Raw genomic sequence first — 17,112 nt, forward strand, 5'->3', positions numbered from 1 at the left:
AGTGTTCAATTTTAGTGAAGCAGGTGGTGGTCAATGCTGACACGACATTTTCATTAGAGTGCGTAAACTGGAAACCGAAACAGATTTGTTCTGTCTTGCAAAGCATGAGTGGTACATTCAGTGCAGGCCTTCTGTTTAGCCTACGAATTATGGCTTTAAATGAGCTTCTAAATACACTGTAAAACCAGGTGTTCAGGATCTAAACACATACTGTACAGTAACTAAACCCTTTTAAAAGGCATCAAGGCATTTAAAATGTCAATGAAAATGCATCACGGTGTTTAGATTGTAAACACTAGAAAATATTTAATCGCCGTAAGACATTTTAAACACATTAAAATGTTTATTCAGCACACATTGTTTAGGTTTTAAACACTGGGGGTGTTGTTTTAAAACTGTAGGGCGTAATGCTGTGTTTGCATATTTCCCAGCATGCCTTTTGAGCGAATGTGAGAGATGCCCACACATGACTGAGTTTGTTAGTGAGAGAGATGGTTGTTGCATTAAAAAATATATATACATTCTTGAAGCCTTCACCAAGAGACTGCCTAAGTGAATGTGCTTCAATTAAAAATAAACCCTTTATGAACATATATCATATTATGGCCCAGTTATCCTCAACAGTGTGAGCTGAAAATCCTGGATGATGGGCCACATCAGACCTGCAAATCATAATATGCTTGTTTGTGAAGTGGCTACTAATTCCTATCAGAATCCAGCCAGAGTGAGGATAATCACCTACAACCTGCAACCAGAATGACTGTCATGCTGAAGGATTTATCAAACTACCTAAAATGACGTGGGCACCGACTGAAGTCCACGATGACTTCAATTACAGAGCCCCCGACAGACACCTCTCTGATTCAGAATATATATGACATTTTTTATTTTGGAAAAGTTTTATTGTTGAATTTCCTTTAAAACAGCACATATATTTTTGCACATCCTTTTATACACATAAAAACGGCATAAAAGCATAATGGACAGCATTTGAATAATACAATTAAGTTTGTTAAAAAGTACATGTTGTTAAAACCAATAAAAACAACCATAAATAAAAGTAATTTTTTATGTACAACATCCAATTCTGTAAAAGCCATTTAAGATGTGTATAAATGATTTAACAAAAGTAAAACATTACGGATGCAGGCAATGAGGCAGTGATCGCTGAGATCCTGGTTGAGGACAGCAGAGGTGTATTTAGAAGGCAGGTTGGTCAGGATGATATCTATGAGGGTGCCCATGGTTACAGATTTAGGGTTGTACCTGGTGTAGGTTCCTTGATAATTTGTGTGAGATTGAAGTTATCTAGCTTAGATTGTAGGACGGCCGGGGTGTAAAGCATATCCCAGTTTCGGTCACCTAACTGTACGAACTCTGAAGATAGATGGGGGGCAATCAATTCACATATGGTGTTCAGGGCACAGGTGAGGGCTGAGGGCGGTCTATAACAAGCGGTAATGGTGAGAGACATTTCTGGAAAGGTGAATTTTTAAAAGTAGAAGCTTGAATTGTTTGGGCACAGACCTGCTGCATCTAATGTACATTATCCCAGGGGCGTTGGCAGACACAATGTAATGTATGTCCCTCTAACTGCCTTGAATACCTCTTTCGATCCTAAAGCTATTGTTTGCAGTAATCATGTGCCTATAAACCAGGGTTACACTGTTAGCACTGAGGCGGTGTGCCCTAGTAGGAAGTCCACTGTGTGCAGCTCACCGTGCATTTTTAGCTCCAATATAAATAACATGAGCAAGTCTACTTCTGATAAGCTTCCCAGTAAAGCATTAAAAAAGTGCAAAAAAAATTGCCCTTATTAACATATGTAGCCTAAGAAATAATGCTTGAGAAGTCAATAACTTAGTTGTAACAGATTACATTTATCTCTGAAGCGCACTCCGATAATACCTTTGATGATACAGTGGTAGCAATATATGGTTATGAAGTCTACCGAAAAAAACAGAAATTCCAACGAGGGCGGTGTCGCGGTCTATTTTCAGAACCACATTTCTGTAAACATCTCATGTTAAATACTGTTGAAGTAATATGGCTACAGGTTCATCAGCATCACCTAAAGCCCATTCTTGTGGGAAACTGCTATAGACCATCAAGTGCTAACAGTCAATATCTGGAGAATATGTGTGAAATGCTTGATATTTTATGTGATATCAACAGAGAAGTATAGAAGTATATTTTGTGGGTGATTTCATCACACTGCCCACTCAATAAAAAAACTTCAAACTGTAACCAGTGCCTGCAATCTGGTTCAGGTTGTCAGTCAACCTACCAGGGTAGTTACGAACAGCACAGGAATGTCTGGTGAGTATGAAGGCCATGGAAGAACTGGGACATTTTCCGCTTCCAGAAGTTGTGTACAGATCCTTGCGAAATAGAGCTATCCATTATCATGCTGAAACATGAGGTGATGGCAGTGGAAGAATGGCACGGTATATCTGTCAATTATAATTGCCATCGATAAAATTAAATTGTGTTTGTTGTCCATAGTACCATTACCACACCACCCAACATGGGGTACTCTGTTTACAACATTGACGTCAGCAAACCACTCACCCACACGACGCCATACACGCTGTCTGCCATCTGCCCAGTACAGGTAAAAACGGTGATTTATCTGTGAAGAGCACACTTCTCCAGCGTGCTGGTGAGCACTGAATTTGGTTATGATGCTGAACTACAGTCAGGTCAAAGAACCTGCTGAGAAAGACAAGCACGCAGATGAGCTTCCCTGAGACGGTTTCTGACTTTGTAGAAATTTTTCGGTTGTGCAAACCAACAGTTTCATCAGCTGTCCAGGTGGCTAGATTCAGACGATCCCACAGTTGAAGAAGCAGGATGTGAAGGTCCTGGGCCGGCATGTTTACATGTGGTCTGCATTTGTGAGGCTGGTTGGCTGTACTGCTAAATTCTCTAAAACGGCTTATAGTAGAGAAATTCAAATTTAATTATTTGGCAACAGCAATGGTGGACATTCTTGCAGTCAGCATACCAATTGCACGCTCCCTCAGAACTTGAGAAATGTGTTGCTTTGTGTTGTGTGTCTAAACTGTACATTTTGAAGTGGCCTTGTATTGTCTCCAGCACAAGGTGCACCTGTGTAATGATCATGCTGTTCAATCAGCTTCGTGATATACCACACCTGTCAGGTGGATGGATTCTTTTGGAAAATTAGAAATGCTCAATAATAGGGATGTAAACAGATTTGTGCACAACATTTGAGGCTTTGTAGTAACAGGGTGTATTGATACAACATCCAAAGTGTAATTAATAACTTCACCATGTTCAAAGGGATATTCAATGTTTGCTTTCTTTACTTTTACCCATCTGCCAATAGGTGCCCTTCTTGGCGAGGCATTGGAAAACCTCCGTGATTATGTGGTTGAATCTGTGTTTGAAATTCACAGCTCGACTGAGGGGCCCTAAAGATGATTGTATGTGTGGGGTACAGAGATGAAGTAGTCATTCTAAAATCATGTTATAAACTATTATTGCAAGCCGAGTGAATCCATGCTATTTATTATGTGACTTAAGCACATTTATACTCCTGAACGTATTTAGGCTTGCCATAACAAAGGGGTTGAACACTTATTGACTCAAGACATTTCAGATTTTCATTTTTAATTCATTTATAAGAAAAAGTCAAGGGTTGTGAATACTTTCTGAAGGCACTGTAAGTATCATTGCCATAGATTAATAGGTTCAACTTTTAATTACATTTGCTAACAAATTTTGGCACTAGTAGAGCAGCTACAGTGCCCTCCTTAATTATTGGGACAGTGAAGCATTTGGATTTGAAATCAAACAATGACTAACGGGTTAAAGGGCACTGTCACCTTTAATTTGAGGGTATTTCCATCCATATCGGGTGAACCATTTAGAAATTACAATACTTTTTGTACGTAGCTCCCCCATTTTAGGGGAGCAAAAGTTTTTGGACTAATTTACTTATATGTGCATTAATGTCATAAAAAAATGCAGTATTTGTTCCCATAGTCATAGTACGCAATGACTACATCAAGCTTGTGACTTTGTTGGATGCATTTGCTGTTTGTTTTGGTTGTGTTTCAGATTATTTTGTGACCGATAGAAATGAATGGTATATAATGTATTGTGTCATTTAGGGAGTCACTTTTATTGTAAATAAGAATGGAATATGTTTCTAAACACTAAACACTAAATACATGATTACGGATAATCCTGAATGAATTGTGAATAATGATGAGTGAGAAATTTACCGTCGCACATATCATACCCACGCCAAAAATGCTAAACTCCCATTATTGCAATGTTGAGAGGTTTAGAATGTCTTGGGGGTCTGATGTCTGTAACTTTCTTTCGTTATTTTTTTTTGCACATGACATATTCTAATATAATAATAATAATGATAATATTTACATATTGTAACAAAGTAGTAACTATCCCAACGTTGGGTTTTGCATAGGCTCTTAAGGAACTAATACATTTGGATTGTCATTATAGCTATAAAAATGTAAGTGTTCAAACTTAACATGTGATAACAATACAACAGGACAGATTAATTGGAATTGCATATAATCTCACGAGTGGCCAAAAATAACTATCTGAAAGCCACATCCCTAATAAGTCACGCCTCTCTAGTCTTCTGATCTGACCGACTGGGTCATAGCTCAATAACCCAGCATCAGTAACCCAGCATCAACAACCCAACCTTCTCTTTTTAAAAATAACAACCCAACTAAGTGAACCAATGCCTGCATCCCAACATTTGGGTCATCCGAACAACCCAACATTTTTTAGAGTGTACGGACAGGGCTAGTTCTTTGAAGCCACAGTATATTCTGGTTGAGTCTCTCATTAACTGATAAATTAAAGCTATATATTACCTTTAGGGGTTACAAACGTCCCTCTTTTTTAATTATGTCCTAATGGGAAGATAAGGACAACCACATGCAGGCTCTTTGGTCCCTGGAAATTAAGTTGTTCATATAAGGACTAAAGACAATACGAATTGTATTTGTTTCAACCCAGATCTTAATCACGTAATGGCATAAGTTCATCAATGTTGAGAGTAAATCACTTATTGTCTCTGGTATTCATTTAGCTATTGTTATCCTATGGCTCTGAAATCCCAGTTCAAGGGTTAACCTTCTGGGACTGACAGAACGTTGGCATTTTACAGGTGATTTCAATCATGTCAAAGCCACTAGATGCATTTGTATTTACAGCCGGTTTAATTTGTTGCAGTCTGTGAATGAGCTGAGATCGGCTCAAGCTGCCAGCCAATGAGTGGCATTTGTATTGCTGGCAGGCCTTTGCCTGTCTGTCTTTCTTTCTTCCATTCCCCCTCTCTTTGAATGCCAATGGGTCTAGCCTGTAGGGCCTGCCCGCGCACCCTGGCCTTTGACTGAAGTGAAATCAATCAGTCCTTCAATCACTCTCCAACCTTCCCTGGCTATGCCAGTTCTCCCTATCTGTCCGACTGTCCGTCTGTCTGTCCAATTCCACCTTACAGTTTCCCCTCTCTTCTCCATTACGCTGTGTCCAGCTGAGAAATGTGAAATTGTGGTTCCCTTTGGTTTTTAAGTTATTTTGGGGTGAATGTGCTCCTTAAACAGGATGAAATTAAGTTTTAAGTCAGGTAGTTCTTAATGTTCTGACAACGTCGCAGGGATTTGTCTTTCCATTGCTATTCTCATGTGTAACATATAGTAGATGTCTGGGGAGTAGTTTCCATTGTGGAATTGATCAATTACTAGTTTTTCAATAAATACTTACACTATGTCTTCCTTGTCTGCACAGATCCCTCAGATCAGCTATGCATCCACAGCGCCCGAGCTGAGTGACAACACACGCTACGACTTCTTCTCCCGTGTGGTGCCACCGGACTCCTACCAAGCTCAGGCCATGCTGGACATCGTAACGGCGATGGGCTGGAACTATGTGTCGACCCTGGCCTCGGAGGGGAATTACGGTGAAAGTGGCGTGGAGGCTTTCGTCCAGATCTCCAGAGAGTCTGGTAAGTGGGATGGGGCTCTTTTTACTGTCACAAAATGGCTGCTCAATGAGGTTTTTATTGAAACTTTTTACAGATATGGCTACTGAATGTGAGCTGTCTTTGTGACGCCATGATGCAGGATAAAGAAATGTGATTGAATCCAAAAGTGTGTTTCTCTCCTAATACACAGCAAGGCTTTTATTCTTCGGGTAGGCGTCCTGCTAGCGGAACACCAGCCGACAACATCCGGTGAAATTGGAGGGCGCGCAATTCAAATAAATAATCAGAATATTAAACATTCATGAACATACAAGTATCTTATATCATTTAAAAGCTTTAATTATTGTTTATTGCGTTGTCCGATTTACAATAGGCTTTACGGTGAAAGCATACCATGCGATTGTCTGAGGACGGCGCCCCACATCATCATATTTTTCAACCAGCAGAGGCTACATAAAATCACAAATAGCGTTTAAATAAATCACTTACTTTTGAAGATCTTCCTCTGTTTTCAATCCCAAGGGTCCCAGCTACAACATGAATGGTCGTTTTGTTAGATAAAATCCTTCTTTAAATCCCAAAACGTCAGTTTAGTTGGCGCCATCGATTTCAGTAATCCACCCGTTCAACATGCAGACAAAGGAGTCCCAAAAGCTACCGCTAAACTCCATCCAAAAAAGTCAAACAACGTTTCTATTTAATCCTCAGGTACTCTAAAATGTTAATAAACTATAATATTTCATACAGAAAGTAGTATGTTCAATAGGAAAGCAAAATTAGTAAGCATGCGCCCTCTCCCTCATGCGCGGAAAGACTGATATTGCTCTGGTGCTCTCCTAACCAAAACTCAAACTTCTTGCTTGTTTTTCAAAAAACAAGCCTGAAACCTTGAATAAAGACTGTTGACATCTAGTGGAAGCTATAGGAATTGCAATTTGGGAGACGGAATTACATAGGAAAAATAGCTTTTCATTTAAGAGCCTGGGACCTCAAAATCTGTTTTGTTTTTAAACCATGGAAAAGGGTGGCTATTTGAAGAATCTGAAATATAAAATATATTTTGATTTGTGTAACACTAGTTTGGTTACTACATGATTCCATATGTGTTTTCATAGTTTTGATGTCTTCACTATTATTCTACAATGTAGAAAATAGTAAAAATAAAGAAAAATCCTTGAATAATTAAGTGTACTAAAACTTTTAACTGGTAGTGTACTTTTTGACTTCCAGCGCCCCTGGGATAATGTACATTTGCTGCAGCATTATGGCAACTCAGCGACACAATGGTAGGGATTATCTATTGTGGGCTTGGGTCATTGGTAAGTCATTGTCTCAATGCATCCTTGAAATGCGAGTCCAGGAGCCAAGATGATTTGCATGGACTCATCATTCCTGTAGCGTATCTTCTGTTTCCAGAAGATGCCAAAGTTATCTATAAAAGTTATTCCAACAGAGCTACAGTAATATTTTAGCCAGGTGTGTAATGCCAGTAGCATGATGAATCTTTCACACACGCTGCCCAACGATGGTATCGGATCTGACATAATTGGCTGCTTTTTGTAATGTTTCAGAGCTAGGATCAGTTATTTAAAATACATTTTCAGCAGGTCGAGCTTTCCCTCCTAATGCCGTTTGACCTCACATGGACTACGACAGGTTCAGCTCCCAGCAGCTGTCATAGAACAGCCGGAAGCAGCCTTTTAATGTCCCATACTTATGCACCAGGATAGCACAGGGTTTTTGCCCCAGGAACCGAGATGCTTCTAACCATAGAGCTGCCAATGACGACAGCTGGTGCAATGGCTGAGAAGGTCCGGCTGTTCCTTTGTAAACCCCTCGATGGCCCGATGGACCCGAGCTTGCTGTAGTATCCATCGTGGATGATGAATGGGCAGAGTCTTAGACAGCCTCACGGTCCGATGATAGGGGGAGCTCTGAGGATCTGAACCTGAGGTAAACCTGAGGTAAAAAGCCACTGGAGACAGAACAGAAGATGAAGGCACAGGTACATCCGTATCTGATCTCGAATCGGAAGCCCCCAGGGAAGAAGGTGCCGGAACCTCTGGATCCAGGGTTGCGAAGCTGTTTCTAGTATGTGTCCGGTCCGGGCTTACTTTCGCCAAGGAGGCCCCTGTTGCCAGAGGTCACTGTTTTAGACTTCCACGTGAATTATATATCTCCATGGCTGATTGGTAGGATTGAGAACAAGAACATCCACCAAGTCATCCAGGAAAAATATACTAACTCTATTCTCCAGGGAAGGGGGAGATCCCTTTGGGGAGGAATCGCTGCAGAGTACCGACGAATTGAACGACTCAGTGGCGACACTTCCACCAGGTCAAAGCGGGGTAGAAGAGAAAGAAAAACTAGGCGGGTGTGGATTCCCCAGTAGCTTGTGTAAGTTTGCTACTTATTTGCTAAGAGTAGCCACTTCACCCCTGTAGTCCTCTGCAAGCAAACAGTTGCTATTTTGAAAGTCCGGGTGGTCCACATTTTCCTGGAATTAAGCAAAATAAACACAGCACCTGCAGCGTTGAAAACGTTTGTTAGCATCCTCCATTTGAGGCTGCAGGCTAGCTAGGCTAGCTAATCTAGTGAGGCTTCTGTGTGTCTCTTCTTGACAGGAAATTCTCAATTTGTCCGAGAGAGAAATACACGGCTATCAAAAACATCAGGCCAAGAAAACACAGAATTAATTCAAATTTTTATAAAATTCACGATGAGAAAAATGAATAGAGGTGTAGAGTAATGTAACTCAGGCTCGTAAAACATGTTTAGTCAACAACACACTCACATTGAGGTGCGTGTCTGTCAGGCAAGAAAATTAGAGTGTTTCAACAGCAGGGGACACCTTGAAAGTTCACGCGTCAAGTCGTTGTATGCCAGAATTCAGGACAGTCTAAGACAAAGAAACACTAAGAGCATTTCTTCTCGCTCTCTTAAGCCGGGTGTACACCACATGATTTCGGCACCGATTTAGCTGTCCCAGACAGAGATCGGCGTCAAAATTCCCACTTCGTTGCCTACTCGGGTGCACGGAGGTCTACCTATACCATCTTTGAAACGTCCTAGACGTCCAGATATTTTCAAACATGTTTGATTTTATCGGCACAAAATCTGCAGTGCTCTTGTAGTGTGAGATGTGCAAAGACAAGTTTTGAGAATGGAAATAGGCAATGAGAGCTCCCCAGAGAAGAAGCCAGTGAGATGATCACATCACCCTGAATGTGTAGACTTGAGCAGGACTACTGCTAGTATGCTTTTGTACTTGCCGAAGTGTCAAATCATTACAGATCAGAAGTTCATGTTATTTAATTCAAAACATATTAGCTAGATATTTCAGCTCTTTATGGCAAGCGTGAAGTCTGACTGAAAAAGTTTTGGAGCCACAGCTCATTCTAGCTACTTTGACAATCTAATCACATCACATCATTGTTTCCGTAAGACAGCGTGGTATCGGGAATCCTCACGACCAAGTGAAGATTCTTGTGACTCCCCTTCTGTGCCACATTGTTTGCACCACTACGTTGGCAAGACAAATGAAATAGGCTACACAAAGACGGTTGTTTAATGTGAAAGGCACAGTGATGTTTGGACTATTTGCTTAGAAAGACTGCTGCGGTAAGTGTTTAGCCCCTTCCTTCCACATTCACCCATCCAAACATATTTAGAAATGTTTAAAACGTTGTTACATTATGCACCAGAATAGTTGATTACGCCACAATTTTAACGAGACAACTGCTGCCCAGATTTACCGTCACAGATGATCAATTAAGCATGTGTATCACAGGGGGATGTCTGATACTTACTCCACAGCCTTAAGTGTCCAGCTTGCGTCACCCCATTAGCTAGCTTTTTGAGGTGGTCCGATTGGCTAAGACGCTTGAGGAGGGTGGTCACGTGTGGCAAAGGTCCCAAGTTTGAGCCAGGTATGGAACGAATCGGGAGGAAGTGGTACTCGCTTAGCAAGCAGCGTGACATCCTTTACATCGGACGGGAGGGGTGTGTAACATTTAAAAGTGGTCTGTGAAATACGTATTTTGTTGATAAATGAATATAGCAATTAGGGTTGGGTGATATGATAGCATTGTCTATCGACGATGATTGACAGCCATCGAGGCTGGCGACATTGTGATGTGGCAGACGAAGGTTTAGCATATTTGAACTTGACTGGTGCCACGCAGCAAAGACCAGAGTCCAGAGTCTTGCAGCGTACAGCAGGGCAGCACACAAGTGACATTCAGAGTCATTTACCTATTCCTATTTGCTATAGCCTATTTCAATAAATATCATATTAGCTTTAAGACAAGTTAAAGTTATGAACAGTATCTTATTTCTCAAATATTCTAGCCTAAAAACGTGTTGTCCTGAAGTCGCCTAAGTGCTATTCTCAATCACAGCTTTAAGAGAGACATCTGTTATCTGTTTACTTGTCACGCCCTAGTCGAAGTATTTTGTGTTTATCTTCATGTATTGGGTCAGGCCAGGGTGTGGCATGGGGTTTTTGTATTGTGGTGTGTTTTGTCTTAGGGTTTTGGTGTGTATGTATTGGGATTGTAGCTAGTGGGGTGATCTAGCAAAGTCTATGGCTGTCTGGAGTGGTTCTCAATCAGAGGCAGGTGTTTATCGTTGTCTCTGATTGGGAACCATATTTAGGCAGCCATATTCTTTGAGTTTGTCGTGGGTGATTGTCCTTAGTGTCCTTATGTCCGTGTTTATGAGCACGAGAATTAGGCTGTTTCGGTTTTCGTTACGTTTATTGTTTTGTAGTTTTTGTATTGATTCGTGTTTACGTTGTGTTATTAAACATGGATCAAAATCTACACGCTGCATTTTGGTCCGATCCTTGTTCCACCTCTTCGTCAGAGGAGGAGATAGAAGAAAGCCGTTACATTACTATTTTTTTTAGGCTAATAAAGACATTATTATTCAGTTCTGAATATAGTAGACTGCAATTCTATCCGTCCCGTGATGTATAACCTAACTAACTACAGCAGTGGTTATCAAACATTTTTTGGCCGATGGCCCCATTTTGATGTAAAAAAAAATGTGGCGATCCCAACAAGTAAAAAAGGGGTGCAATCAATGACCAATGTTAATTGGAGCTATGGCAGTTCAGCAAAAAAAATTATAATTGACTGATTTGTAATAATGTTGTAATAATATGTATCAGAAAGGTATTAGAAAACATGAATGAAAACATCAGGCAATAATTGTGTATGATATTCTGTGTAGAAAAAAAGATCCTCATTGTTGATGTTCTTTTTCCACCAGTCTGATTTACTGCCTGGTCCTGTCCACTCCGTTCTAAGGGTTTTGAAGGAAACGGAAGACACATACAGTGCCTTGCGAAAGTATTTGGCCCCCTTGAACTTTGCGACCTTTTGCCACATTTCAGGCTTCAAACATAAAGATATAAAACTGTATTTTTTTGTGAAGAATCAACAATTAGTGGGACACAATCATGAAGTGGAACGACATTTATTGGATATTTCAAAGTTTTTTAACAAATCAAAAACTGAAAAATTGGGCGTGCAAAATTATTCAGCCCCCTTAATTAAGTTAATACTTTGTAGCGCCACCTTTTGCTGCGATTACAGCTGTAAGTCGCTTGGGGTATGTCTCTATCAGTTTTGCACATCGAGAGACTGACATTTTTTCCCATTCCTCCTTGCAAAACAGCTCGAGCTCAGTGAGGTTGGATGGAGAGCATTTGTGAACAGCAGTTTTCAGTTCTTTCCACAGATTCTCGATTGGATTCCGGTCTGGACTTTAACTTGGCCATTCTAACACCTGGATATGTTTATTATTGAACCATTCCATTGTAGATTTTGCTTTATGTTTTGGATCATTGTCTTGTAGGAAGACAAATCTCCCTGTCCCAGTCTCAGGTCTTTTGCAGACTCCATCAGGTTTTCTTCCAGAATGGTCCTGTATTTGGCTCCATCCATCTTCCCATCAATTTTAACCATCTTCTCTGTCCCTGCTGAAGAAAAGCAGGCCCAAACCATGATGCTGCCACCACCATGTTTGACAGTGGGGATGGTGTGTTCAGCTGTGTTGCTTTTACGCCAAACATAACGTTTTGCATTGTTGCCAAAAAGTTCAATTTTGGTTTCATCTGACCAGAGCACCTTCTTCCACATGTTTGGTGTGTCTCCCAGGTGGCTTGTGGCAAACTTTAAACAACACTTTTTATGGATATCTTTAAGAAATGGCTTTCTTCTTGCCACTCTTCCATAAAGGCCAGATTTGTGCAATATATGACTGATTGTTGTCCTATGGACAGAGTCTCCCACCTCAGCTGTAGATCTCTGCAGTTCATCCAGAGTGATCATGGGCCTCTTGGCTGCATCTCTGATCAGTCTTCTCCTTGTATGAGCTGAAAGTTTAGAGGGACGGCCAGGTCTTGGTAGATTTGCAGTGGTCTGATACTCCTTCCATTTCAATATTATCGCTTGCACAGTGCTCCTTGGGATGTTTAAAGCTTGGGAAATCTTTTTGTATCCAAATCCAGCTTTAAACTTCAGGTGGATTGTATTTATCATCATTAGTCATTTAGGTCAACACTGGATCATTCAGAGATCCTCACTGAACTTCTGGAGAGAGTTTGCTGCACTGAAAGTAAAGGGGCTGAATAATTTTGCACGCCCAATTTTTCAGTTTTTGATTTGTTAAAAAAGTTTGAAATATCCAATAAATGTCGTTCCACTTCATGATTGTGTCCCACTTGTTGTTGATTCTTCACAAAAAAATACAGTTTTATATCTTTATGTTTGAAGCCTGAAATTTGGCAAAAGGTCGCAAAGTTCAAGGGGGCCGAATACTTTCGCAAGGCACTGTATTTGTTCCTGAGAATCTTAGCTTTCAGTGATGGGGTCATAATATTTTCTACCTTAAACTTTTTTAAATTTAGAGCTAAATGTCTAGGAAGAAAACAGAAAACACTTAGTTTATTACAACCATATTTAGTGTGGGGGGTGGGGGGCAATAGTGGGCTATACTATGCCTTCAGTAAGTCTTCAGAGTCATAACCCTTGACTTATTCAAAATGTTTTGTGTTACAGCCTGAATTAAAAATGGATTACATTTATTTTGGGGGGGAGCCCATCTATACACAACACCTTCACAATGTCAAAGTAAAAACATGTTTTTTTAAAAATGTTTGCAAATATATTGAAAACAAAGTACATAAATATCAAATGAACATAAGTATTCACACCCCATTGCTATGACACTTCAGGTGCATCCAATTTCCTTTGATCATCCTTGAGATGTTGCTACAACTTGATTGGAGTCAATTCAGAGCAGAAACAATAACATGAAGTCCAAGGAATTATCCATAGAGCTCTGAGATAGTATTGTGTCGAGGCATGTACACTATATATCCAAAAGTATGTGGATATCCCCTCAAATTAGTGGATTAGGCTATTTCAGCCACATCCGTTGCTGACAGGTGTATAAAACCGAGCACACAGCCACAGAATCTCCATAGACAAACAGTGGCAGTAGAATAGCCTTACCAAAGAGCTCAGTGACTTTCAACGTGGCACCGTCATAGGATGCCACCTTTCCAACGAATCAGTTTGTTAGATTTCTGCCCTGATAGAGCTGCCCCAGTCAAGAGTAAGTGCTGTCATTGTAAAGTGGAAACGTCTAGGAGTAACAACGGCTCAGCCACGAGTGGTAGGCCACACAAGCTCACAGAACGGGGCCGCTGAGTGCTGAAGCACATAGCGTGTAAAAATCATCTGTCCTCTGTTGCAACACTCACTACCGAGTTCCAAACTGCCTGTGGAAGCAACGTCAGTACAATAACTTTTTGTTGGGAGCTTCATGAAATGGGTTTCCATGGCCGAGCAGTTGCACACAAACATAAAATCACAATGCGCAATGCCAATCGTCGACTGGAGTGACGTGAGGCTCACCGCCATTGGACTCTGGAGCAGTAGAAACACGTTCTCTGGAGTGATGAATAACGCTTCACCATCTGGCAGTCCGATGAATTTGGGTTTGTCGGATGCCAGGAGAGCGCTCCCTGACAAAATGCATATTGCCCACTGCAAAGTTTGGTGGAGGAGGAATAATTGTCTGGGGCTGTTTTTCATGGTTCGGGCTAGGCCCCTTAGTTCAAGTGAAGGGAAATATTAAGTCCCTCGCCGAGTCAGGATCGTTCCAAACCGCGTTGACCCACTCCAGGGCTTTACCTGAGAGGCAGGAGACGAGGGCGTTCACGCTCTCACCCCTCGAAGGAGCCGGACGAACGGTCGCCAGGTATAGGTCCATCTGAAGTAAGAACCCCTGGCACCCGGCCGCCGTCCCATCGTACTCCCTCGGGAGGGCGAGTCTAATCATTACCTGAGCACTACAGCATACATTCTAGACGATTCTGTGTTTCCAACTTTGTGGAACAGTTTGGGAAAAGCCCTTACCTGTTTCAGCATGACAATACCCCAGTGCACAAAGCAAGGTCCATACAGAAATGGTTTGTCGAGATCGGGGAAGAACATGACTGGCCTGCACAGAGTCCTGACATCAACTCCAACAAACAACTTTTGGATGAATTGGAACACTGACTGCGAGCCAGGCCAAATCGCCCAACATCAGTGTCCGACCTTACTAATGCTCTTGTGGCTGAATGGAAGCAAGTCCCAGCAGCAATGTTCCAACATCTAGTGGAAAGCCTTCCCAGAAGTGTGGAGGTTTTTTTATATTTAAATTCTTAATTTTTTAACCTTTATTTAACTGTTATAGCAGCAAAGGGAGGACAAACTCCATGTTAATGCCCATGATTTTGGAAGGTGTCTACATATTTTTGGTCATGTAGTGTATCTGGGGAGGATAAAAAATAATGTATGTGTTAACTTTCCAAGAGCACAGTGGTCTCCATCATTGGGAAATTGAAAAAATATGGAGCTACCCAGATTTGCCTAGAGCTAGCCATCTGATCAATCTGAGCAAGAAGGACCTTGGTCAGGGTGGTGACCCAGAACCCAATGACCACTCTGACATAACCACAGGGTTATTTGACTGAGATGTGAGAACTTGCCAGAAAAAAATGTATACAGCACTTCACCAATCTGGGCTTTATTGGACAGTGGCCAGATGGAAGCCACTCCTGAGAAAAAGGCATATGACAGCACACCCAGGGTTCGCAAAAAGGCACGTGAAAGACTAAGATCATAATGCAAAAGAATATGTGGTCTGATGAGACAAAAATGTTACTCTATAGCCTGAATGAAAAGCGCTATGTCTGGAGAAAACCAGGCACAGGTCTGTCTAACAGCGGCTGGGAGACTGGTAGGAATAGAGGGAACAATGAATGAGGCCTAAATACAGGCAAATCCTTGATGAGAACTTGCTTCAGAGTGCAAACGACCTTAGAGATGGGGCGAAAATTTACAATGACCCCAAGCATACTACAGCCAAAACAAAGCTGGAATGGCTTTTGAACAAGAATGTGAAAGTCGTTGAGTGGCCCAGCCAATGCCCAGACTTGAATCCCATTGAACATCTGTGGAAAGACATGAAGATTGCTGTTCAACCTGCTGCTCCCCATCTAAGTTAGCAGAGTTTGAGAAGAATCTGCAAGGAAAAATTAGGTAAAATCCCCATATCCAGATGTGCAAAGCGGATACAGACATACCGAAGACAACTCAAAGCTATAATCATGATAAAAGGTGCTTCTACAAAGTATCGACTCAGGTTTGGAATATTTTCAGTATTTTATAAATACGCTACAGTTATTAAAAAACATGTTTTCACTTTTCACTGTGATTATGGGGTATATATTGTATATAGGTGGGAAAAACATACATTTAATCAATTTTAAATTAATCAAAATTATCAATAAGTCTAAGGGTATGAATACCTTCTGAAGGCGATGTATACCACAATGTGTTATGGGTACATAATCACGATAGGAGAAGGTTGTGATTGCCCATATCTAATAGCAATAGTCAGTGTAATTGATTCTCCATATCGCAAGTAAGTGCACAGCTGTATTTCTTTCTAGGGGCTCTCTCATAGTACAACTCCGTTCTCTCTGAGCCCTCTGATTAAATTATTATTGCAGCTTTCAGCCAGTGTGGACATAAGGCCACATATTCATTATATTGTCATTGCTGAATTAAAATGAATCAGCTGTAACGTGCACAGTGGGGCCTGAAATGATTGACACCCTTGATAAAGATGAGCCATAATGACTGTATAAAATAAATCATTAAAATACTGAGCTATGCTCCAAAAAATTGGGAAATTATATTATTTTACAGTATACTAATACAATGGCTCAGAGAAAGAGATTTTGTTTAACAGGTAATCCTTTTTTCCTCAAAAAGGTAGGAGTCAAAATCATTGACACATCTAAAATGTAGTTTTTGGTCCCATATTCCAAGCACACAATGATTACATCAAGCTTGTGACTCTCCAAACTTATTGGATGCATTTGCAGTTAGTTTTAGTTGTGTTTCAGATTGTTTTGTGCCCAATAGTAAACGATGGTAAATAATGTATTGTGTGGAGTCACTTTTATCATAAATAAGAATGGAACATGTTTCGAAACACTTCTACATTCATGTGGATGCTACCATGATTATGGATAATCCTGAATGAATCGTGACTAATGATGAGTGAGAAAGTAACAGAGGGTCAAAGATCACACGCCCAAGACATGATAACCTCCCCTGTTATTGGTCATGGTGAGAGGTGAGCATGTTAGCATTGCTGAGCTAGCTGTCTCTAATCAATTGGGCTCAGAATCAATTATCTACACTTGTAACATAACTGCAAGACTCCATAGGCTTCTCTCCAGACCTGAGGGCCTGGGAGGAAAAGCGTATCTCCTCATGTTAAAAGTCAGCAATGACTCCATCACTATTACACAGAGAAAAATAACCTCCCAGAGGATAAATAAAGATGCCAACTGCTACCCGAGTAACCGTAAATGTGTCTCGCTGCCAGGCTGGTTGAAATGACGGAAAACTTTCACAAGGCACAGAGTTTCTGACCTCATTGGCATGGATAAATTGTCATGGACTAGGAACCCATTTACATAATATCATGGAAAATGGAATTTAGTCTCTTGCCCAGGACCAACTCGTTTGAATTACCATTCATTT

The 17,112-nt window shown here is 40.9% G+C and overlaps 1 protein-coding gene across 1 annotated transcript in view; it reads left to right on the forward strand.

Moving 5' to 3' along the window:
- LOC139369629 (metabotropic glutamate receptor 8-like) overlaps positions 1–17,112 on the forward strand; it is a 214,807-nt gene that overhangs the window by 106,805 nt on the left and 90,890 nt on the right. The window contains exon 2 of the mRNA XM_071108896.1: positions 5,797–6,013. Coding sequence (XP_070964997.1) covers positions 5,797–6,013 — 217 coding nt within the window. The remainder of the gene's footprint in view (positions 1–5,796; positions 6,014–17,112) is intronic.

The sequence above is a fragment of the Oncorhynchus clarkii genome, chromosome 2, assembly GCF_045791955.1.
Source record: "Oncorhynchus clarkii lewisi isolate Uvic-CL-2024 chromosome 2, UVic_Ocla_1.0, whole genome shotgun sequence".
NCBI classification, from domain to species: Eukaryota; Metazoa; Chordata; class Actinopteri; order Salmoniformes; family Salmonidae; genus Oncorhynchus; species Oncorhynchus clarkii.